The 25502-nt window shown below is 45.7% G+C and overlaps 1 protein-coding gene across 1 annotated transcript in view; it reads right to left on the minus strand.

The window, feature by feature from the left end:
• Nucleotides 1–1872: 1872 nt before the first annotated feature.
• SLC5A1 (solute carrier family 5 member 1) overlaps nucleotides 1873–25502 on the minus strand; it is a 50064-nt gene continuing 26434 nt past the window's right edge. The window contains exons 6-15 of the mRNA XM_005908504.2: nucleotides 18836–18941; nucleotides 17703–17783; nucleotides 16284–16504; nucleotides 15904–16039; nucleotides 14569–14676; nucleotides 11985–12135; nucleotides 9094–9262; nucleotides 7799–8014; nucleotides 5995–6100; nucleotides 1873–4225 (exon numbers count right to left, since the gene is read on the minus strand). Of these exons, the coding sequence (XP_005908566.1) occupies nucleotides 4002–4225; nucleotides 5995–6100; nucleotides 7799–8014; nucleotides 9094–9262; nucleotides 11985–12135; nucleotides 14569–14676; nucleotides 15904–16039; nucleotides 16284–16504; nucleotides 17703–17783; nucleotides 18836–18941 (1518 nt within the window). The 3' untranslated portion in view covers nucleotides 1873–4001. The remainder of the gene's footprint in view (nucleotides 4226–5994; nucleotides 6101–7798; nucleotides 8015–9093; nucleotides 9263–11984; nucleotides 12136–14568; nucleotides 14677–15903; nucleotides 16040–16283; nucleotides 16505–17702; nucleotides 17784–18835; nucleotides 18942–25502) is intronic.

A 25502-nucleotide genomic window follows, 5' to 3' on the forward strand; every position in this document is an offset into this window, starting at 1 on the left:
AGGAACTAGAATTACAAACTGAACACACAGAGCCTGAGGGTGAGAAAGGCAGGTGGGGCAGGGCCTTTGGATGGCAGAGTCACAGAGGTTTTCAACAAAGAGCAAAAGAAAAAGCATCGGGGGCTCCCAGGACTCCAGCACCTTGACTCCTGGACTATCAGAAGATATAAGCCAAGCATCAGAATTCTAATTTGAATTTTTCCAATCTGAAATATCTAATGTTTAGTTTGGCCTTTGAGTGTGATTTGGGAATGCAGGTCCAAACAAGGACCAGCTTCTCTCAAGCTGGGTGTGCCCTAGAACCAGACCGCATCACTACCTGTGTCCTAGGAGTCTTGGAAGAGCCCTCATAGAAGAGCAGAAGCTAATGTGACAGAAAAAAACTGGCTGAGGTACGGATGCAATGTGAAGCTCAGGGACTGAATAACACTCACCGGAACCCTCCAGAGCCAGTCAGACAATCCTGCCCCGTTAACCTCACGCACATCACCTTAATTCCATCCCCACCAAACCGTCAAGGCAATAGCATCTCATTCAAAACCTTGGTTCACCGAAATCCAATTTGGAGGTTAGAAGGAGTATTCTTGGGACTGGGTTGGGGGTAATGTTAAAAAACAATCTCTCTCCTCCAGCTAAGCACACGTGTGTTTTTCTTCCAAGGTTTGCTTTTGTGAAGCACAACACGCTGTAGCAGATACTTCAGGAAATGGTGATTTCAGTTCTAGTGAAAAGTGAGAGCTCTAATGAGTTTCAAAGGTAGAATTTGATTAACAGTAGCACTGACATATACACACAGCCACGTGTAACATAGCTAGCTGGCGGGAAGCTGCCGTATGGCTCAGGGAGCTCAGTTCAGCACCCTGTGATGACCTAGCAGATGGGATGGGTAGAGTGGGAGAGAAGCTCAAGAGGGAGGGGATATATGTATGCCCATGGCTGAGTCACACTGTTGTACAGCAGAAACTAACACAGCATTGTAAAGCAATTATACTCTGATTTTTTAAATAATTTTTTTAAGGTAGAAATTTTCCATGTAAACACCAATGCCTGACTCAGTTGTACAGAAGTAAGAAACGCCACCAGGTCTGTCAAAGGCCCCAGGAGCAACATCATTCTGCACAGAAGGAGCTTTGTCTTCTCATTTTGACAGATTCCTTTTAAAATGGTCCTCCATATGTTCAGTTCAGTTCAGCCGCTCAGTCGTGTCTGACGTTTTGCACCTCCATGGACTGCAGCATGCCAGGCCTCCCTGTCCATCACCAACTCCTGGAGCTTACTCAAACTGATGTCCATTGAGTTGGTGATGCCATCCAACCATCTCATCCTCTGTTGTCCCCTTCTCCTCCCACCTTCAATCTTTCCCAGCATCAGGGTCTTTTCAAATGAGTCAGGTCTTTGCATCAGGTGGCCAAAGTAACGGAGTTTCAGCTTCAGCATCAGTCCTTATGTAAAGAAGCTCCATACGTAAAGAAGCCTTTTTCCTGACAGGGCATGGTTTTTCAGTTCTATAAACTAACATTAATGAGCAATCACTCTGCCCCACAGCACGTGCCTTCCATCTGAGGAAAGAAACATCTCTTTCCTGCATCCCTGCCATCATTCTAGTACAATTTATCACTTACTGGGCCCTGGTTACCCAAGTGGTTCTCATGGAACACTGTGCGTTGAAAGTAGAGTTACTCACCTCGTCTTTACTAGAGGTTTTGAAGTTGAAATCCTCTCCAAACTTTGCTACATGTAGTTAACTTGTTCAAGTTGCTAGGTTCTATTCTCAACTTTCCTGGCTTCTGCTTCCCAATCCATATCTGGTGCCAACTAATTCTCACCACAGACATGGTCAGTATTTGTCTAGAATGGCTAGAAAACAGGAACTCAAGATGTTATGGCTTTTCAATGTTTTTTTTTTTTTTTACCAAAGTAATAAACTTTAATGAAAAGGACTACATGCAGTTTAATATAACATCTGTTGGCATTCTTCATGTGTGTAAGAAAGATGCCGGCCTCTTTTCACTCATCCACTTTTCAAAGTGACCTCGTCACACCTAGAGGAGGTAGGTATATGCTATAAGCACCAAGGTCTTCATTTTTTCAAAGAGAAAAATACACAGTTGAGAAAAAAATAATTTACCACAATATACACAGTGAATCATTGGCAAGGCCAGAAACAGAATCTAGGACCATCTAGATACTTAATGCCTGCTCCACCCACCAGCTTTCAGTCATCATTCTTTATCCTCTCTGAGCTCAAAAATATCACAAACTCCCCACAAAGCTGAGTACTCTGAGTAATACTAGCCATGCGAAATTCTCCGCTTTTCCCTCTTCTCTGCCTGGCTTAAGGGGAATATGAGGGCACATCAAATATTTTCTTTTCCTTTCATAAGAACAAGCCATTCTTTACCTGTTGAACCGTTTTTACACCCCAGGAACTACTCTCAGCTGCTCCACAGAACCTCAGATCCCACCTATTTGCTAAGCTAGCCTCAAATCAGTCAATAAAAACATCATGACTTCCACAGGATTATATTACAAAATGACTCAGATTTCACAGGTGGAACCAAAAGGATTAATCAAATTTAAATTTAATTTTTAAAATTTCTCCTTAGGAAAGAGGTACAAAGAAAATAAAAATGTTGAACACTACCACCTGGAACAGAGACTGCCCGCTCTAACCTCGTTCAATGGATGATCACCAATCAAGACACGTAAGGAAAAAGAGCTGTGGCCACCTGAACTCATAGGGAGGAGGACTTGGGCTAAAAGCATCAGTGTTTCAGGACAGTGCGGCTGCTCTGAGATGACAAGTGCCCCCAGAGGCATGTTTGCTCATTATGTGACACAGACTCAGTTACTAAGCCCCCACAGAATCAGTTACATCAGCACCACGAGGAAGTGGAGCCTCTGGAAAATGCACCCCGATTCATTATAGTCACCAGAGAGAGTACTCTGTGCAGCCATAAGGTTAACCAAAAAGAAAAATAAAGTCATTCAGTTGTGTCCAACTCTGCGACCCCACGGACTGTAGCCTGCCAAGCTCCTCCGTCCACGGGATTCTCCAGGCAAGAATACTGGAGTGGGTTGCCATTTCCTTCTCCAGGGGATCTTCCCGACCCAGGGATCAAACCTAGGTGTCCTTCATTGCAGGCAGACTCTTTATCATCTAAGCCACCAGGGACGCCCAAAAAGAAAACAAGCATTTATTAACAAATACACATGTCATCCATTCAGCCCACAAACATTACTGAGTGGCTAAGATAGTCCAGGCACAGGAAATGCCAAAATAAATGGAATCTCAAACACAAGGAACTGACAATGAACACTTTCAAGAAAGCCAGAAAATCCTCTTGACTCAAGATTATCTGCTTTCCCCCCTGGCTTGAGGCTGGTGCCTGGATCCCTCTCATTGGCACTGGTTCTACCATGTCCAGGCCTCTCCTTCAAAGAGCAAACACCCAGGACACAGAAGTCATCAAGCTCCCATCCTCAGCTTCAATATGTCCATCAATTTATCAGGTTGATTTTTCTTGTGCCAGGAAAACTTGACAAGGATTTCATGAGGTAGGGTGATGCTTTCTTTCAAAAAAAATGAGGGGGGAGGTTAGATAGAGAAAGTGGTAGTAACCAGGGGGCCACAACTCTTTAAGCAGTGTTTAAGGATCACAAACAATGTTAGCATGCTGAATCTACCTGAGAAAAATTTGCATCAGACACCACGGGGCTTCTGTATCTTAGTCTGCCTTTTCCTAGACACTGGACTGAGTGGGATTTCCTTCTGCAGCTCAGATATGTACAGGTGACTGTACCACACTGGCCTCGAATATATAAGTTAACAGCAAATCAGTGGTTTTTCTTCAGCTAGCCTGTAATTACAAATGTACACGTTTATCGACAGGGCAGAGTTTACAACTGGCTGGTGTCCCTTCAACACCACTGAATGGGACCAAAGAGAGACACAGTGAAGACTCCGGCCTCCACAGGCGCAGCCAAGCAGAGAGCAGGACTCAGGCAAAGTAGGCGTGGCAGAAGACAGCCACGGCCAGCAGAATGATGCCATTGATGTTCACTACCATCCGCCACAAACGATTCTCCGAGGTGTCTGTCATCTTCAGCTTCATGGCTGCCTCCTCTTCCTTCGTCATTTTGGGGGCTTTCTGCTGGTCCAGGCCACAGAACATGTCATAGGCCCGCCTGAAGCATCCTTTTTTCTCCTCAGAAGCTTCTGTGTCTGGGGAAAGGAATAAAAGGACTGTTGGATACAGAGGCAGGAGGCACTAGAAAAGATTTCCAGAGGAGCTATCAGGCCATGACACACCTGCCACTTTGCACACAACTCCCAGTTTTCTTGTTTGCAGGAATAAAAATGGTACAGATTAAGGTTTGAATAAATGTAATTAATTATAAGATGATGTTAATAGTTGGATTCTACATAATGTACTCTGGTGGTATATTTTACCTCTGTTGGGCCCAAAGGAAATACATTTTGATTTCAGACACTCAGAATCAAACAAGAAATAATAGCTTACGAGAGAGAAATGTTAACCATTGACTGGGGGACTGTGACATGTGAAGAATGTGGAAAACCCACCTCTCAACCAGAGAAACCCGTATCTGTTTGCTACATCACTGAAAGCAATGAGTTTGGCATGACTTAAGGGTGTACTGACTGCACCTGGAAATCCCAAGGCTTCACAACAGATCCGGTCATGTGGCAAGGATTGGTCTGTTCAGTCCCTGATCCAGGGCAGCAAGTGAGCAACACTTCCAGGGCTTAAGATCTGATGCTGCTGAGTCAAACCACTCAACTGACCTTGCCACTAAAAGTGGATGCCCACCAAGGGAACTAATTCTGTCTTCTGAGCCCAGGTGTGGCATTAAAGGTGAGCAGACCTGGGTTAGAATCCCAGGTTTGTGACTCAATAGATATGAAATCAAGCCCACTGTGTTTTCAGCACCATGGTCAGAGACCACTGCCCTCCCTTCTCCGGCCCAGTACCAGTAAGCCACACATGACCTTGCGCTCCCACACCTCTGCACAGCACGCATCACCACGACCATCCTCCCATGTAGGGAGGAAAAGCTCCAACAGAAACAGGAAAACATTGCTCCATGATCAGGATAAGTTTCTAAGTATTGACTAAGCATTATCTTAGAGCTCTGAAGAACTGATGCTTTCAAATGGTGGTGCCAGAGATGACTCTTAGAGTTCCTTGGACAGCAAGGAGATCAAACCAGTCAACCCTAAACAAAATCAACCCTGAATATTCATTGGAAGGACTGGTGCTGAAGCTGAAACTCCAATACTTTGGTCACCTGGTATGAAGAGCTGATTTATTGGAAAGACCCTGCTGCTGGAGGAGATTGAAGGCAAAAAGAGAAGAGGGTGGCAGACGATGAAATGATTGGATGGCATCACCAACTCAATGGACAGGAGTTTGAGCAAAATCCAGGAGAGAGTGAGGGCAGGGAAGCCTTGTGGGCTGTAGTCCACAGGGTCGCAAAGAATCAGAAACAACTTAGTGACTGAACAACAAACAACAAGCATTATCTTGGACTTGCAGGGAAATCTGATATTTTAAACACGGTATGGTAAGCCAGCAAGACACAAGACCCTAAGAGCCTCTATCTCATCCCCCTGATATCACTAGAACTGACCATAGCTGGTTCCAACTGCTTTCAGTTTATAGGCTAGTGTCTTCCCTTATCCCTAGACAAGCCCCAAACCAAGTCAGAGTGGTGAATAGCTCACCTGTGCTTACTCACTGAGCACTGTAAACCAAAAAGGGAGGAGCTAGGACAATTCTGCATCCCCCTCCTCCCCTGACAAGGCCTTGAGTAAACTGCCCAAAACCCATTTATCCGTCTCACCCCATACCCCACTCCTCACTCCCCTCCAGAAGAGAGATCTGAACTTTGAAGGCACTTGGTGAAGGCTTCAGTAAGGTGGTCTTGTGGTTAGAGGAGTAGCTTGGGAATGGGCTCTGAGCCGCAAATCACCTATTTCTAAGGCATCCTCCCGGGCATCTTGAACGTCCTCGTCTTCTGCATCCAGGTCAATACGCTCCTCTTTGCTGTTACGCAGGCTCCAGCACAGGCGGTAGAGCTGTGGAGAAAGCAGAACAGGTTACCAGGAAGATCCAAGCAGTGTCCTGGGCCAAGAAGTTGGGAGAACAAAGAGATGTGTGTCGAGAAAGGAAAAGGAATGTGGCTCTCAACTCCATCAACACAGATTACAGTTCCCACCCAGAGCACTATCTCTGAATATGTTGGGAACATGGATATAAATCATACACATGCACATACCATCCCCTAGGATATGGGCATATTCAGAGGCTAAGAGACTGTCATGAGCATAGAAATGTTTTGAATGAATGATCTCTTGTTACATATGATAAATGAATTTGTTCCCTTTAGCACTCATGCTAGGAAACAAGGCCAGGCACCCATTTATCCAGACCAGCAGTGTAAGTAAGATCAGATTTTTATACCATATTAATTGTAGACTCATGAGCCAGTTAGAATAGGAAGAGCTGGAGGTATACTTTCTATTGACATGAAACCAGAAACTACTTTATTTCAAGAAGCATGGAACTAAATGTATTTGAGGCTACAATACTTTCAAAAACTGAGGCATCAACAAGCAATTAATACAACATAAAGAGAGTCTGTGCCAGATTTGGCCAATAACCGTGACAGCAGTTCTGCTGCTACAAAAGCAATCTTTGTTTGACATTAAGGTTGGTCACAGTTTTGAAAATTTGGCCATGAGGTTAAAGGTCTGTTAGGGATTCCTATTTTTGTGTATGCATGAGAAAGGGCCTAGCAAAACCCTTTATCTTTCTCTTCAGACACATGTGATCTTGGGTTAACTCTCTAGCTCTGTTCCCTGGAAACCTGAAAAGGGTGGAATGCTAGCTGTGCTGGGTTACCAGACTTCACTGCTTATGGTAAAAAGTGACCAATTCATCTGCATTGGGAGGGCTGCAAACATTCCCTAAACCAAGCACGACATCTAGAGCCAAAGAAGAGTACTTGTCATCTTTGAAGTCTTGAATCAATTAGACTTTGATACTGTTTGAAGTTTCTTAAATTCCATGGGCAACTGTTTGGAGGCTTCACTGGGAAAAAAAACCGTAAAGGGTATATATATCATGCTTCAGATTTCCCTCAGCATGGTGATTTTTACACCTAGGTATGTCCCTTGCTGGGACCTTGGGAAGCTATGACCTAGAGACTATTATAAGAAATATGCATTCCTATCTAGGACAGAAGCATCCAAGCTGGGGTAACCCTGTGTCAGCCCATGTGATCTCATTGCCGTGCACCTGAGCCATCACTCGGGCAGCAGGATCCAGAGGCCAGTCCCTTGGGCTGAAACACGGCCTGCTGAAGACACCCTTGACACTGCTCTGCTGGCAAACCGTGTTTCCTGTCCTGTCCTTCTGTGCACACTCAGTTGCTAAGTCATGTCCAACTCTCTGCAACACCATGGGCTGTAGCCCATCAAACTCCTCTGTCCATAAAATCTCCCAGGCAAGAATTCTGGAGTGGGTTGCTATTTCCTCCTCTGGGGCATCTTCCCGACACAGGGGTCGAACCCAGGTCTCCTGCATTGCAGGTGGATTCTTTACCACTGAGCCACCTGGGAAGCCCTTGTGTCCTTTTGCATGACACCAAAGACAAGGACAGCCTATTTTAGTCATGAGAGTAAGAGACCTCTAACTGAGCCAAAGCAATCAAGTTGAGTGCTGCAGCATGAACATGAAACCAGGGCAGGACAGCCTCCTACACGGATACTCACATGCACATCTGCAATGGGCTTGGTGAAGAGGGAGATGGCCAGGATGACGATGATAGTAATGACAAAGAGGATGATGGCAAAGTACAAGTAGTGCACACCACAGATAATTGTGGGACAGTTGCTGGGCTCCATGCAGCTCCCGGTTCCATAGGCAAACTCGGTAATCATACGGGACACCCCGATCAAAAATCCTATGATCAGTCCCCAAAAGGCTCCCTGTGAAAGAAAAGCCTGGTTAATGAACACTGTATTTGGGAAACAGCTGTGCATTCACTGGGGGACAGTGATGAAAGAATAACAGTGAGAGAAATACAAGCTCCAGGCCATCTGAGACAGGAACACTGTGGTTCAGAACATGACTAGGAATGTTATGTCAGGCCTTCAATGGCTCTGTTTACCACCTTTTAGTAACTCGACTTGGTATTTGCATGTGCTTAGTTGCTCAGTCATGTCCAACCAACTCTTTTGCGACCCCATGGACCTGCCAGGCTCCTCTGTCCATGGGCTTTTCCAGGAAAGAGTACTGGATTGGGTTGCCATTTCCTCCTTCAGGAGAACTTCCCAATGGAGGGATTGGACCCGTGTCTCCTACACCTTCTGCACTGGCAGGTGTATTCTTTACCACTGAGCTACCTGGGAAGCCCTTGGTTAGAATACCACCCAAGTTCTCAGTGCCAAAAAAATCCCTTTAACTTTAAAAATGCTTTGAATTTCTCTACCTGCAGCTACCATTACCATCAGATTCCAGATTTAGGTACATTCAGTTATAACACAATTACTTGAGAGCTAATCTGTATTCCTTGAAGACATGGGAAAGAAATTGGGTCTCTTAGAGGAAGAGGAGAAAGGAACTTTTCCATCAGCCCCTTTTATAGATCCAAAGTCCCCTCACCCTTATCCCTATCTGGCTGGAGTATCACTTCTTGGTCCTTCACTGGGGCCTGAGAAGTGCTGGCTGGAAAACCTAGCCCCCTGCAGAACCCAGGAGGTAGCCTGTGCTAGCACTTCCTATGGAGCTGTTCGCCCAGAAGCTACAAGCTTCCCAGAAAGTGCCACACAGTCAGAATCACCCAGAGTAGATGGAAAACACACAGCATTACTTGGGAATTAATTTAGAACCTGCAGCAAGGAGGAGGAAAGTCCCAAGGTCCCTGGAGGATTTTCCATATAAACCTTCACCAGCGCCTTCATTCCTGCTTAAGATATCTGGGAGTAGAATTCCTCCCAGAGAATATACAAATCCAGATGGGAATCTCTGTTCCCGAATGACTTTTCTAGACATTCGTGATACCTACCGGCTCATTGACTCTCTTGCAGAAAATAGCAAGCAGGAAGACTGCTGCGATGGGTGGTCCCAAGTAACTGGTGATGGACTGGATGTAGTCGAAGAGCTGTCCACTCTGTGCTGACTGCACGATGGGCACCCAGGCGATGCTGACACCGATCAGCACCAGCATGAACAACCTGAAATCAAGCCCCACAGCAGGGTGTCAACAAGTGGCTCCACTGGAATAGTTACAGATGGATAGAGAAACTACCTGCAATACAGCAGACTCAGGTTCAATCCCTAGATCAGGAAGATCCCCTGGAGAACGAAATGGCAAATACACTCCAGTGTTCTTGCCTGGGAAATCCCACATACAGAGGAGCCTGGAGGGCTACATGCCATGGGGTCACAAAGAGTCAGATGTGACCGAGCGACTGAACAACAGCACCAGTAAAGATAGATAGAAAGGTTTATATGACCAGAGCAGGGAAAAGTAATTAGCAAATTCATTGAGACTCTCTTCTTCTGTATTCTGCTCCTTCAGGAGCTTCCCTTGTGCCTCAGACAGTAAAGAATCCACCTGCACTGTGGGAAACGTGGGTTCGATCCCTGGGTGGGGAAGATCCCCTGGAGGAGGGCATGGCAACTCACTCCAGTATTCTTGCTTGGAGAATCCCCATGGACAGAGGAGCCTGGTGGGCTACAGTCCATGGGGTCGCAAAGAGTCAGACAAGCACATAGCACTGCTCCTTCAGTGCCTATAAGTAAAATGCACTTGATTTTCGATAGTAAAGTAGACCCACTAACCACCAGGAAAGAATCCATTTTGAGAGGCAGTGGAGTTTAGGAACAAAGGTGTGGACTTTGGAGGCAGTCTCCTTTTTTTTTTTTTTTTTTTAGCCATGCCTCATGACTTATGGGATCTCAGTTTCCCAACCAGGGATTGAACTTGAACCCTTGGCAGTGAGAACATGGAATCCTAACCACAGGACCACCTGGGAATTCTCTGAAAGTTAAAGTGAAGTCAATCAGTTGTGTCCGACTCTTTGCAACGCTATGAACTGTAGCCCACCATGCTCCTCCATCCATGGGATTTTCCAGGCAAGAATACTGGAGTGGATTGCCATTTTCTTCTCCAGGGGATCTTCCCAACCCAGGGATTGAACTCAGGTCTCCCACACTGCAGGAAGGCTCTTTACTATCTTAACCACCAGGGAATCCCTAGCTTTCCTCCTTTTGAGTTTTACTTCAAGTGCTGAAAAGATGGGATGTGTGCTCAGTTTTATATGACTCTTCGCAACCCCATAGACTGTAGCCTTCCAGGTTCCTCTGCCCTTGAGATTTTCCAGGGAAGAATACTAGAGTGGGTTGCCATTTCCTCCTTCAGTGGATCTTCCTGACCCGGAGATCAGACCTGAGTGTCCTGGAATTTCTGCATTGGTAGAGAGATTCTTTACCACTGAATCACCTGGGAAAGATGGAAGGGTTCCTTTTAACCTCTTGATTTAATTAGAAAGAAGGCAGTGGTTCTCTTATCTCTTGAATTTAAGGCAGAAGAGTCTTAAGCTAACCTTCACAAAGTAGTGTTCTTGCTCACATACTTCTCCCTCTAAAGTACCCCTCCCATTGCCTCCCATTTACTCAGATCCTATCCACCATTTAGACATAGATTGGGGTCTCCCTCCCCCAGGAGTCTTGCTCAGCTACTGACTAGTACAGTCATCTCTCCCTTCTCTGAGCTTGAGATTGCTCTTACAGGCACCACAGCACAGTATAGAATTGTTTCTTGTAACTATAAGCTTATTGAAGACAGGGACAAACCCCAGAGCAGCAACCATTGGATGCACAAAAAGTGTGAGCCCCAGCACAATCTCAGGGCCAAGAGATCCAGCCCTGAGTAAAGCAATAAAATGATTTTCTTTTCGTGTTGCATCTTGAGTCTTATACGTAGCAGAGAATGCCAGTAAACATCTTTCAGAGGAAAACCCTGTGAGGGAGCCATGCTGCTTCCTGTGAAGCTGAGGGCAGACTCTGGCCCAGTCTGACCTCCCCTGGGTGCCAGGTATCTCATCGCCTGCAAGGGGCCCGTCATGTTCCTTTCCTTCCTTTGCCCCAATCTTGCTCATGAGATTTAGGAGGCGGGAGCACTCCCCGGGAAACTTTCCCTGGACAGACATCCCAGGGACTTCTTCACCTGCCCTGAGGAGGTTGGCCTGCCTTTGCCCCCCAGAGAGACACAGCAGAGCTTCTGCTGGTCCTCTATCAGAGCCTCTGCTCCATGGATAATCGAGATAACGGGCACATCTGGCCCATAGATCCATACTTGCTGTGTCCAGTATCCTGCTGTGTCCGTTATCCCACTTGACAATAACAAGTGTGCACAGAGTATGGTGTTTTAGACTGTGCAAAGCATATTCACAAGCATAGCATCACCTGACCCTCACAACGGTCCTGTAAAATGCTACAGCAAAGGGTCAAGGCATTGGAGGCACCTGGCCTAAAAGACGTCCAGAGAGGAGAGTTGCAGCGTGCAGGCCTGAGGAAGACAGTGTGGGGTGGTATACAGTGCCTAGACAAGGACTCGGTTGGCCGTGGGCTCCAGTCCTAGCTCTGTTGCTGTCCAAACTTCCTTATTTAGGCGTGACAAGCCTCATTTTGTTCACCGATGAACTGAGGTTAGATTAATGATCCCCGATGTTGTTTCGTGCTCCAGATTAAATGATCTCTGATGTCGTTTCACGTTCCAGAGGGACACTGTTTCAGTGATCTTGGATTTAAAGTTAAATGCCACTGAGAGCAATATAACTTGCCACAGTGGTTACTCTCATTCTACCCAGCATCTCCCAGTCTTCCCCATCTTGAGGGAACCTCTCTGGTCATTCAAGTGTTTGTGGGGCTTGACGGGGCAGCTGTACTCACCGTCCTGCGATCATGAGCTCTTTCTCAGAGGCTTTCTTCCGGATCTTGGTGTAGATGTCCATGGTGAAGAGGGTGCTGGCACTGTTGAAGATGGAGGTCAGCGAGCTCATGAGCGAGGCCAGCATGACCGACAGCATCAGGCCTCGCAGTCCTGGGAGAAAAGGAGGCTCTAAGTGGTACATGCAGCATTTCAGCTCTTCTGTGCTTGAAAGGTGTGACAACTCAAGGTTCTTTGCCTTCTGACACCATGCCATATTATTTGATTTATCTCTCCAGAGAGATCAGATGTTTTAAGGAATGGACTGTGTCTTTAAATTATATTGGAAGTCCACAGCAGTCAACAGAGCTAGGGACAAAGTATACATGCAGTAAATGCTTTCCAGTTGGATTGCCGGTGGTAGTGGGAGTGATGGTAGCGTGTGTGTGTGTGTGTGTGTGTGTGTGTGTGTGTTTCCATCTGAGCTTTTATAAGGTCTCTCATCTGAGAGATTAATGATAATGGAGAAATATTTAAACTAGGATTCAAAAGATGAGGTTTCAAAAAAGTGAAAAGACAGCCATAGAATGGGAGAAAATATTTTCATATATCTAATAAGAGTTTTGGAAAATTATTCTATCATCCTCTAGGTATTGTATGTGTAGATAATTTTATAGTTTTGTTTTAATCTACAGCCTAACAAGATGAAAAATAAAGGTTGCCTATCCTGATCACTTTGTCATTTGTTGGGAGGGTTTTTTAATGGTTCCTCTTGAGAGTCTATCATGTAGACTACAGACTACAGGAGCTATGAAGATCATCCAACTCTCTTATTTTTCAGTCATAGAATAAAATGTTAATAAATAACAATTTATTTAATTAATAACAAAATAAAATTGTTAACATTTCAAGGAATTAGTCTGTAGGGCTTCAAGCCTTAGTTCTGCCCTTTGCTCAGAGTAATTCACCAGTTAATTGCTAAGCTGGGATATAGCTCTCTCCTTGCTGTATCACCTCTTATCAAGCTCACATTCATTTATTCACTCAACAAATATTTGTCGAACGTAATTTTACAGCAGTCCAGGAAACAGATAATGGCATATCAGAGTAGCATGATGGAGACAACAAGAGGAGGTAGATGAATATAAGGAGATAACATAGGAGATAACATTGACACACTTTGGTGAGGGATTGGTGGGGTAATATTTACCAGCTAAGTGAAGAAGACTGAATCCTGCAAATGAGATTTAAAAGGAGTAGCTGGAAAGGATGAGGAGAAAACAGGAGAGGATAGTATTATAGAATCCAAGAGGAGGGGATAACTCAAGAAAGAGGAAGTGATCAATAATGCTGAATGCTACTGAGGAACATATGGAAAATATCTATTTGATCTAGCATAGGGAGGTCACTGGGGAATCTGGTGTTTACAGAAGCCAGATTCCAGCCAAAAAGACTGGCAATAGTTTGTGCAGACACAATATTTTGTCTTGCATGCCACGCAGCTTTCTATCATGCACAATTCACTCCGGTGTAGTGTTCAGAGCTACCTCACTCAGGATCTGCAGGTCTAAGAAAACAGCATAAACACCCCAACAGAGGCAAGAATCCCAGCCAGAACTCTAAAACGGCCATGATTCTTGCTAACTGCAACCTTAATTAATAAGCAGCCCAGCTCAGTGGAATTGTTAACTATTACTCCCATCTTTATAGAAGTTGAATACAAACGATTTGCCCAAGGTCATATATCAACTCTGTGGTTAAAAAAAAAAATTCCTCAGTTCTCACCTTCAGCAGAGTTAACCATGCCAGACACTGAGTTACTGCATGACCTTAGAAAATCACTTTCTCTAGGCCTCAATTTTCCCAACTGTAAAATGAACAGGTTTGACTAGATGATCTTCATGTTTCCTTTCAGTAAAAAAAAATGTTGTTTATTCTAAATTTTCCTGATGAATACCTTTGAATTTTTGGTCTCCAGGGGCCCCTAACCTAAAGAGATTTCCATGCCTTGAGCCAGAATTAGATTTTCAATCAACATTAAGATGAACAGTAAACACACAGGCCTACCCCGAAACTAACTATTCTGGACTGTAAGTGCTCACCCTCCTGGATTCCACATTCTCCATAGTGAGATGCCCCCTTGTATCTGATCTACGTACTGCCTTGGACTTCCTCATTCTAGAGCTAAAATCGCTCTTTGCCCTTCTCTCCATGTTTTTCCCTGGAAAAACCTAGGTGTCAATTCATTCTCCAGGTAGAATTCCATTTAGTTCAAGCCTCATGTTAATGTCTGTTGGAGAGCGTCAAAAGACCTTAGAGCATGAAAAAGTTGTGTTTTTTCCCTAACACATTTTCAGATGGGCTCCTTCCCATGCCTCACTGATGGATGAGTGCCAGGACTCACAGAGCCCAACCAAGCCAGAGGTCTGCTTCCCACTGAAGCAAAGACAAATTCAAATACTGAGGACCCCAGAGTGAGACTCTCTCCCCTAGACCCCCAGGCTCAGAAACAGCTTTGCTCCAGAAGGCCCACAGACAGTTACATAGATAGAGCCCAGGTCCAATCAGCCTCCCAAGAGAGACCCTGCCAGCCAAGACAGCTCTCACCATTGGGCATGAGCTCCACCACCAAGGTCGGGTAGGCAATGTTGGTACAGCCAACCTTGGTGCCGCAGTATTTCTCACACTCTGAGGGGACGGTGCAGGCAACTTTCTCTGAGGAGAGATGAAGAGTCATGTCAGCAAGCAGACATCAGAAATGTTTCCAAGATTCAATTCACCTTGTTAAGCAGGCGTGAGTGCTAGGTGCTCACTCATGTCTGACTCTTCGGGACCCCATGGACTGTAGACCACCAGGTTCCTCTGTCCATGGGATTTTCCAGGCAAGAAAATCAGTGGTAGCCATTTCCTTATATAGGGGATCTTCCCAGCCCAGGAATCTAATGTGCGTCTCCTGTGTCCACCCATTGGGCAGGTGAATTCTTTACCACTAGCGCCACCTAGGACAGCGCTTCAAACAGGACATTCCTGCCCACAGCCCTGAAGTGGTTTCACAAAGAATGCAGCCCCCAAGAAGCCCTTCTATGCCATCCCCCTACCCTGCTGGTCCTGACCATCCCAAGCTCTGCCTGGGGAGGAAAGACAGCTGCTAGGCAGAGGACGGAAAAGCGAAGAAATGCTTAGGGAGGAAAGCAGAGGGAATAGTCTCCAGACTTTAGCTAGCTACAGATGTGAAAATCAGACCATAAAGAAGGCTGAGCACCTTCGAATTGTGGTGCTGGAGAAGAGCCTTGACAGTCCCTTGGACTTCAAAGAGATCAAACCAGTGAATCCTAAAGGAAATCAACCCTGAATATTCATTGGAAGGACTGATGCTGAAGCTGAAGCTCCAGTACTTTGGTCACTTGATGGGAAGAGTCAACTCATTGGAAAAGACCCTGATGCTGGGTCAGATTGAAGGCAAAAGGAGAAGGGGGCGACAAAGGATGAGATGGTTGGATGGCATCACCAACTCAATGGACATGAGTTTGAACAGACTCTGGGAGATGGTGAAGGACAGGGAAGCCTGGCATGTTGCAGTCCATGGGGTCGCAAAGACTCAGACAGGATTTAGCAACTGAACAGCAGCACACCACCATAACCTGGCAGTGTGGGGGACACTGAGCAAAATATGAGTAAATGTTAGCTAGAAGAAGCCTTAGCTAAGGCATGTCATGACTTCAGAGAATCTGCAAACGAGAAACCGTAATTGTCCGTGTAAAGAACCAGGGAACACAATTACACAAGTTCTGTGACCTCAAGTCACTCAATGTCTGGGGCAGGGGGGACAATAATGCTTCGTAATCATGGCAAGAAAAGAATAGGGCAGAAAAAAGGAAGAGGGAGCCATGGGGGTTTTCAAAGTGGGAAAGAGAGGTTGGCGAGTCCAGCAGAAGATGTCACCTGTGAACAGGATGCGGCTGATCATCCCTGGCATCACCATGAGGAACATGGGCAGCAGCTTCAGGTACCCACACATGATGCAGCCGGCCTTCACGTGGGACATGTTTTTGGCGGAGAGGCAGCGCTGCACAATGACCTGCCAGGGAAAGCCCAGGGAGGGGGGTGTAAGCAAGAGGCCCCCCAACATGTTCTGACCACCCCAGCTCTCACCACCACCCCGGGTCATCAGCCTGGCACTCCCACATCACCAAGACTCAGCAGTCCTCAGACCACAGGAGCCTGCCCTGCCTTCCCCAACCCACAAGCTGCACAAAAGGCAGGAGGCTCTGCAGCACTCAGGGCAAGACCCTCTCTCCTCCCAGGTCCAACAGCATGGGTACCTGGTCTGTGCACCAGTACCACAGGGAGATGATGGTCAGCCCAAAGATGAGCCCAGGCCAGGGCAGGTCTCCCTTGAGGGGATCGCGGAAGATGTGGAAGGAGTCAGCCCTCGGGGTGTAGCACTCTGCCTTGACGGTGGTGTTTCCATAAGAGGTCACAGTTGGAATGGCATTCATGTATTTTGTCACGAAGGCACCATACCCTCCCACTTCATGGAAAGCTGGAAAACATTGGTGACGAAAGTCAACTCCCTGAAACTCTCAGCTCTTCACAGCAGCTTCTCCTGTGGATGCCTGAGAAGCCCACAGCCAGAACTTGCACTGTGCAATCTTGGGCAAGTCATCGTCCCATTCTGGGCCTTGGCTTTCTCATCCATAGAATGGGATTATTAACCCTGCCCAGCCCCATCAGGGACTGCTGTGTGGGTCCAGAGCAATAACCTGTGAAAGTACTGCAACCATGAGCTTCTTTACAAAGGGCAAGTATTTGAACTATTAAAAGATAGACCTTGCTTTTGAACCAGATTCAGAGATTCTGCTTTCCCTCTCACCACCTGCTATCCGCAGTGGCCTTTGGGATCCTGGACACAGACTAGGCAGCCCCCCATCCCAGCAGTGTGGTGGGATGGAAGAGGATGGGTGAGGAAGTCGGGGGCTCTGCCGCACCTTGGCTGTGGGAATAAGGTATTCCAGCCCCTGCCCTGCAGAATGAGGTATTCCTTTCTCCTCCCCCAGTCTCCTGAGGACACCAAGGAAAACCAAATGGAAGCTCTTGGAAAATACAGCATAGAGAATAAGAGGCTTCACAGGACACCCAGAAAGCATGGGCTCCCTTAAAAATAAAATGGTATTTTATATCCTCACATAACAAGTACCTCTATTTGCAGGGTTTTCAGTCTTGTCCTTAGGATTTTAAGACAAATAAAATTTCAAAACTGGGGGGACAGGGACTACAGAGTTGCGAATTCTTTTTGTGTGTGTGTCAAATAGGGAAGTAAGTAAGAAAATGGTCAATTCACAAAAGAAAGGACATTTAACCTTAAAATGTAGATGATACAATCCAAGATTTAAGATGTGACATTTAAATATATTTAGTCTGATAGATATTTAGCCTTATCTTTTTTTTTTTTTTTTGGTCCAGTTTCTCTGTGGAGAGAAGACCATGACATCAGAGGCCCACGCTGGGGCCCACTAGCCCAGATTGTATAGAGAGGGCAGCAAGGAATCCAGATGTTGCCCGGGCCAGACCCAACCTGAGACCTCCAGGGCTGGGGGAGGTGTCCCCCACACACCACGGTGATGGCCAATCCAGGCCAGTCCACTCCCCCAGGGAGCACAGAGTGTGCCCAGTTCACTGCCCAGGCCAGTGGCCTCTAACTCTGCCTCCCCACCTCCTCAGCCTGCCCCTGCCCCACTTACCAAACCCAGTCAGGATGAAAGACCCCAGGAGCATAATCACCGTCTGCAAGGTGTCTGTGTAAATCACAGCCGCCAGGCCCCCTAAGAGCAAAGGATGCGATGTGTCTGACCTTAGCTGGGAGGGCACCCCGTCGGGCCACCTCCTTTCCCCACCCTCTCCCCCACTCCCACTCCTCTCCCTCTGCACGTCTTCTGCACCCCTCAGTCACCCTTCTGTCCTCCCTCCTGCCCTCCTTTGTCCTGTGACAGCTGTCTGCCACGCACATGTCCCAGTAGCTCCACTTTTCACAGAAAGGCTGGGAAGGCCTTGGAAAGAAAGTTCTCCCTATTTGAGGATGGAGAGTTTGATGTGATGGTTTAAGCCAGGAGAAGCATCTGCCACAGACAGAGCAGGGAAGAGTAAAGAGCTGACAGCTCACAAGATGGCTGGGGACAGTAGCAAATCAGCACATTTCAAAGGCGACTTGCATGTCCACTCTTTGTTTTCTCAGACCATCTGAGCACTTGTCCCCGGCACTATGGGGCTCCAGCTCGGCAGCAAGTTCCATCTCCGACCCTGCCTGCCCCTAATCAGAGTAGAGCAACACCTCTGCAAATGTGCCCCCAATGGCTACTAATGTCTCCAGCTTCTCCAGTCACATCTTGAGTCTTCCTCTAAAATCTGTGTGTGTCACTACCCCCCTTCCTCCCTATAGTGCCCCTCAACCCCTGTTGTGTCAAACCCAAGGTCTCTGTCAAATGACTTTCAAGACCCCCACACTGTGACCCCACTGCAGCCATCAGGTCTTACCACCTACACCCCCACCCTCAACTACTTCCCACTGAGCACCCTCCTCCCGCAGGACGCAGCCACTTGCTCACCCTGCCCAGCCCCGCCACTCCCGCTCCTGACTCCCTTGTTCCCGCCTCTCCCTGCACCTGGCCCTCCCGCTCTGCTTCTCTCGACTAGGCCAAGCTCTCTCCTGTTCCCACCAACACTGGGTTTTTCTGGGGCACCTACAACTGTTTGCTCAAACTGTCTCCTGGGTGGATCTCTTCCTCGGGAGGAGAACCCACGTCTCCTCCTGCCTTTCACCCTTCACAAGTGCCTAACCCTGAGCTGGGTTGGGGCTGAGCCATTTGAGGGGACTCACCTGTGATTGTGTAAAGGGCGGTGATTGCCAATAAGATAAAGATGGCCAGGTAGAGATCCAGGCCCAAGGCCAAGTTGATGAATATGGCCCCAGAAAAGATGTCTGCCTGGAAGGAGAGGAGAGGTGGGTTTGGGGTGAGAGACACCAGCTGAGGCACGTCTGTCAGCTGCAGGGACAGGTAGGAGGGCTTGGAGAGGTTAGCAGAAACCGACTCCTAAGTCATGTTAAAGCCTGTGATTTCTGGGGCCCCACGCTGGCCCACAACCCCTTAACCTTTGGCTGAAATTTCACAATTAGTGGTTCATATCCTTATCCCCAGTTGAGAATATGAAAGACAAACAGCACACAATTCCATGTATATGAGGTTTCTAAAATAGTCAAACTCATAAAATCTGGGGCTGGAATGGCTGTTACTAGGGGCTGGGGGAAGGTGGAGTTATTAATCAACAGGCATAATCTCTCAGTTAAGTAAGCGGAATAAGCTCTAAAGATCTGCCCCAATTCGCACCGGGTCAACAATATGTGTTGTACACTCAGAATCTGTCAAGAGGTTGGATGGCAAGCTAAGTGTTCTGACCACAATAAAAGTAAAAACGAAAAACGAAAGGAGGACTTCCCTGGTGGTACGGTGGATAAGACCCCACCTGCCAATGCAGGGGACACTGGTTCAATCCCTGTCTGAGAGGACCCCACAAGCCACAGAGCGACTACTGAGCCTGTGTGCTGCAGCTACTGAAGCCCACGTGCCTAGAATCTGTGCTCTGCAATGAGAGAAGCCGCCGCAATGAGAAGCCTGCGAGCTGCAGCAAGGAGTGGCCCCCGCTCACTGCAACTAGGGAAAGCCCAAACGCAGCAACGAACACCCAGCACAACCAAAAAATAACAATTAATTAATTAAAAATAAACAAAACTAACAGAAATAATAGAAAAATAAGAATATGTATGAAAGAACAAAAGGATATGAACACCTGAAAGACAGTCCTGCTCTATTCCTGAATTTCCCAAAAAGATTCACTCAAGATGATAATAAATATTCCATGATTAAAAAAAAAAAAAAGAATTCTGTAAAAGAGGCCTGTGAAATGCTGAATTAAAGAAAGTTAAGGCCGTTTCTTTACCACACAACTTCTCTGAGCCTTCAGTACACTGTGAATCCCCAGGAGAGAAATGTAGTAAATGACCCTTAACAAACTCACTCAACTGTGGAACTCCGTGTGCCAAGGAACAACTATTAACACCTTGAGGTGCCTCACAACCCACTTTGTGGGCTGCTGCTGTGAACTGTTACCCTTCATTTACACCTCAGTGTAAAAGGTTTATTAGATCTACTCCCAAATACAAGTGTGAGTGCTGGAGTCTGTGAGAGGGAAAAACACCCTCACCCTGGAACGGAGAGAGATGTAAACACCACCATAATTTTATCTCCTCTGTCTAGATGGGATCCATCTGGATTCAAACACAGCCAGAGCATCACCAAGAAGCTCCTGTGTGACAGGCTTGGTGATAGATGGCTTTATCTAGATCGGAGGTGCCCAACCTCTGGGCCAGTACCTCCTGTCAGATCGATGATGGCATTGGATTAGAAATAAAGTGCACAATAAATGTAATGCACTTGAATCAACTTGAAACCATCCCCTGCCCCCGAGTCCATGGAAAAATTGTCTTCCGTAAAACCAGTCCCTGGTGCCAAAAAGGCTGGAGACTGTGGATGTAGATTATCTCACGTAAGTTTAGGGGGAATCACTCCCTCTTCATTCCTGAATTCACTAGTGCCTGATGCAGTTATTTTTCCCCCTGCCTCCTTTAGCCCCATAAAGAACTTTCTACCCAGCTGGTTGGTGCAGTTAAACCAACAGAGAGCCCTGGAGTCACCCAAAATGAATGTTCGTGTGTTCTCCAAAATACTTCCAGAAGGACAGTATTAAGGGATGATGGTGGTGAACCTTTTGTTTTCAAATCTCTAGATGCAAAAAAACTAGGCTTTCCCTAGATGCAGCGCAAGGACTGTTTTATTGAATAAAACTGAACACATTTCAGAGCATGTAAGGGGCCACCCAGTCAGGCCCTGGGGAAGGGGGTCCTTGCATCTTCTCTTGATTCTTATCGTCACTTCTACTCCTCCTCACAGCTCTTCGGGGCCTCCAGTGGCTCAGGTCCCATCGACCAAATCTCCTATTCCCTGCCTCTTGGTTGGCAGAGAGCTCATCTCACACCAGCTCTGAGCTTCCAGACTAATTCCTGGCCTCCTCCCCAAGTCAGGCCTCCTAAGGACCTAGTGCCTTAGCTCCCGGCAGATTCTCTGGTCCCAAGGGACCTACTGTCCCTGTCTCCCTGGAAGAGGAAGAGAGGCTGATCCAGGACATGGGGAGAGAGATGGTGATTTAGAAAGAGACCCCGGCCCTTATGGTTGGTGGTGAGAGGACCTGGGTTTTATCCCCAGTGCTGCTAGGATAGGTCTGAGTGACCCTGGATAAGACATTTCACCTCTCCCTGTCTCAGTGTTCTTCTCTTTAAAGTGAGAAGTTCTGACTCCCGGGGCTTGTGATTCTCAGTGGCTGGACCTGGAGAAGATCTGCAGCTGAGGAAAGCATTCCCCTCCCAGGTCTGAGACCTCTTCTACCTTGCCTTCTGGAACAGCTAAGGCTGAAGAGGAAGAAAGAGCCCCTGCTGCAAAAAGCCTCGCTACGAGTGAAATGGCCACTCCTGCTAGACTCTGCACTCTGGGCCACGTGGAACTGTGATGAGTGTTCACAAAGTCAGTCTCTCCCCTCTGAGGCCTCTCTACTATCACTAAAGTTATTTCAGTTTGAGGAGTTCCATTCATTGGAATGTTGTTAAATGTGCACACTGTAGATTCAGTGAATTAGCTAATAAGCATAAGTGAGCTATAAAAAGATTACAAGGCTGTTTCTCCTGCCTTTAAAATGCCCTTGTTTTATTTTCCAGAGAAGTTAATTTGTAATGCTTTATGACAACAAGCCATAGCAGACTATGATACCCTCATTAATATTTGCCTTGCCATCATTAGTCACAAATAAGTAATGCAATTCCTAAAATAACACTATAAAACAAAGTCTATAGAGACTTTGTTTATGGGAACTGTTGGGCTAATCGAAATCTTGCTCTTATAATATGCACTGTTTCCAGTTAACAGGAAAGATAAAGAATTTCAAGAAAAACTCCCTCATGAATTGGAAAAACTCTTCCTTGGAAAGTTCTTCCTCCTATGAGTCATTCTTAACTTTAAGAATGAATTCTCTCTGCCCTTGGAACCCTGAAAGTCATCAGGTGTGACCAAAGACGTGATAGCTAAGCTTATTCTTAACCCCAGGCACTCTGACATGTCTTGGGGTCTCTTAGGTGCCCACACATTTCTCCACTTCATAAGAACAGTTTTTCCTCCATATCTAGGGGATTTTACAGTTGACCAAGGACTTTTAGATACATACATTGTTCTGATTCTCAAAACAAGGTAACCGGACAAGTGAACTGACTCTACTTTATAAATGAGAGAGAAAAACTCAATGACTTGCTCAAGGGCTAAAATCCAGGTTTTCCATCTCCAAATCCAATGACTTCCCACAACATTCAAAGGTAAATGTCTTCCTTTCTGGAATATTTTCTGCAGAGAGCAAGGTCTTTTTTTAATTGAAAAAAAAATGTGTTTACTTCTTTTTAAAATAAAATAATTATGTTGTATGATTTCAAAACAATAGCACAGAAAGTTATACATTGAAAGTTAATACAGTCTTGCTTCTATCACTAGACCCAAAGATGACCACTGTTGAGAGCCTTTCATCCACCAGAGGATTTTTAGGTGGCTGGCTGAAATCTGTATATCAACTGTTTGCTCCATGGCCCCTAAAAAATAATTGTGAAGATGGAAATATGGGGAAATGTTTATAGTCTGATACTAAGAAGGGGGAGAATGACCACAAAATGGCTTGTGTATTCTGAATGCAGCTCTCTAAAGGAAAACCCACTACAGGCCAAGTCAAACTGTGAAAATGTCTGTGTCATAATTATAGGGTTATGGGTGCTTTTCCCCTCCAGATTTTCTTAAATGCCATCATTATATTTTTCTTACAGTTCCAAAGGTGAGGAAACAGAAATTTAACAACACAATATATTCCCTATGGATATATGAATAATACACATTTCATAGTAAAAATATTCTTAAAATAGACTAGAAGAACACATACCAAGTTCAAGATAATGTTTACCTTTTAAGAAGAAGGAAATGGGGTCCAAAGGTTATAGATGAGCTTTATCTATTTTATTTTATTTCTTTTTTTTTTTAATGATAAGCTATTTAGATCTATAGAATCTTGGTGGTAGTACTAGCTATATTATTTTTGTACTTTACTGTATGTTCAAAGCATTTCACTACTTTTTGATTCATAAAATTTGAGGACTGGATGTGGAATATACCACCAGCTTTGATATAAAAGAACTTGCCTCTAATCCTGTGAGATCAATTATCTCATAGCTCATCCCAAATTGCTCCTTCTCTAAACCCCTCTTAGCCCTTACTAAAGAAGGAAGGAAGGAAATGAGGGGGTGGGGGACACAGAAATTTTTCCCAGTGCTGCTAAGCAAAACCAACTTGAAGTGAACTAGACATTTATGGTCCTCTAGACCAGGGGCCAGCAAACTTCTTCTGTAAAGGCTCACATCATACATGTTTTAAGCTTTGCAGGACATACAGTTTCTGTCCAACCTGAGCAAAGCCATCTACTGTTGAAGCATGAAAACAGCCAAAGATGATACATCAATTAACGGGCATGACTGTGTTCCAATAAAACTTTATTTACAAAAACAGGAAGATGGATTTAGCCTTTGAAAGCTTGACTGAACAAGCTCTATGGAACTCACAAGGAACAATAAAATACAAATCCAGTTGGAAACCCTCTTAGAGTAACTAATCTCATTAGCCTTGGGCAGGTTATTTAGTCTTAGTTTTGATGCTTTGAAATTCTGTGGTTTTACATGTGTGCATTTGCTGCCCATTCTAGTCTGAGTTGTATCAGAGTATCCAGTAAATTTTGCCTGGCAATGAGGTTTGAGATAGAGAACCCAGTTATTCAAATTTCTCTATTTGTGAGTGAATGCACAAGGTAATAAGCATTCAAAACTTAAGCAAAAGCCAAAGCTCTTATTTTCAACCAAAGATACAAAATAGATAGTAAAGTTGCTATAGAAGTTTATTACAGTTGTGATTTGTGATAAGAGTCCCAGGAAACATACACAGGGATGTTTGGTCATCACAAGTAATTCAAAAAATCTGAGGCTTTATCTCAAGTGATCCTACACATTTGAATAAGAGACATGATGCCAGGAAATTTTACAGCACAGAACGCTTCTCTGAACTTGATAAGGCAGGGTGCTAGGGTGGAGTGGGTGGATGGGAAGGAGCCTATAAAATTCTGAGGAATACCTGCTTGTACTGAGTCACTCAGTCATGTCCAACTCTTTGTGACCCCATGGACTATAGTCCACCAGGCTCCTCTGTGCGTGGGGTTTTCCGGGCAAGAATACTGGAATGGGTTGCCATTTCCTTCTCCAGGGATTGAACCCAAGTCTCCTATATTGGCAGGCAGATTCTTTACCACTGTGCCATCAGAGGAGTGCATGGAGGAATAATCAAGTCTGGGTCTCAGAAACTCAGAGTCCAAAAGGACATGGCCACAAGATGGCAGCCAGAGTCAAGGCTCCACGCCACCTGTGGTCAGTGGCCTGGGCCACGTCTGGGACACTGCACCTGAAATGCATTTCACTTTTTCTCTCCTATCAATTACACGCCTACTGGACCCCAACATCCTCCCAAAGCCTTCCTGTCAGGTCCCTGGTTGTTCCCTGTCTGGACGTGGATCTCAAAAGGCCACTCTTCTTTTCTTATCCATCATAAGCTACCCATGCCTCCACACACACAACAGTAGTGATTAATCTCTGTTTGTGTGCAATGACTACCTTATTTTAACTAACGATTCCTTTTGTCCACAAGCCCTGAACTCATGTGCACCTTAATGTGAGTTCCCAGTGAGTACAGTCACTATCGATGTAATTCTTTTAAGGATTTCATGCTCTGTGACCCATGGTGAATCTGAAGTCAGACAAAGCCTAGCCTGTCTGGCCCTCCCTGTCCCTCCCCACTGCCTAAATGGCCCACCTTCAGATCCTTCATGCACCCAGTGTGACCTGACTTCTCCCTTCACAGTCCTCTCAAATCCCACTCTCAGAGACATGGCTATATTGGAAGGTCACTTAACTGGCTATTTTACTTTTCCCCAAGGTCTTGAATTTTGATCTGTTTATCCTGGACTTAGAAGACCCAGGGGACATATTGTCAAAAGTATCAGAGACTCTGCTTCTCAACCTAGCTCTGCTATTGTTTAACCCCACAAAGCCCCTTCTCTTCTCTGGTCCTCAGTTTCCCCACTGAAAAATGGGAGCGTCAATCATAGAACTAGATAATCTATCCCACTCTGTTATCCTATGTCTTCATCCCATCCAAGCACAGTACAGAATTGTGAGAATACAGACAATGGGACTAGAGAAACCCAGACTCCAGTCTTGTCTTTGCCTACACTAGCCACATGACTATTCTCTGAGACTCAGTTTCCTCTTCCATGAAGTGGAAAATAAGTAAAAATCCCCACCCATGCCA

Source organism: Bos mutus, chromosome 17 (assembly GCF_027580195.1).
Source record: "Bos mutus isolate GX-2022 chromosome 17, NWIPB_WYAK_1.1, whole genome shotgun sequence".
NCBI lineage: Eukaryota > Metazoa > Chordata > Mammalia > Artiodactyla > Bovidae > Bos > Bos mutus.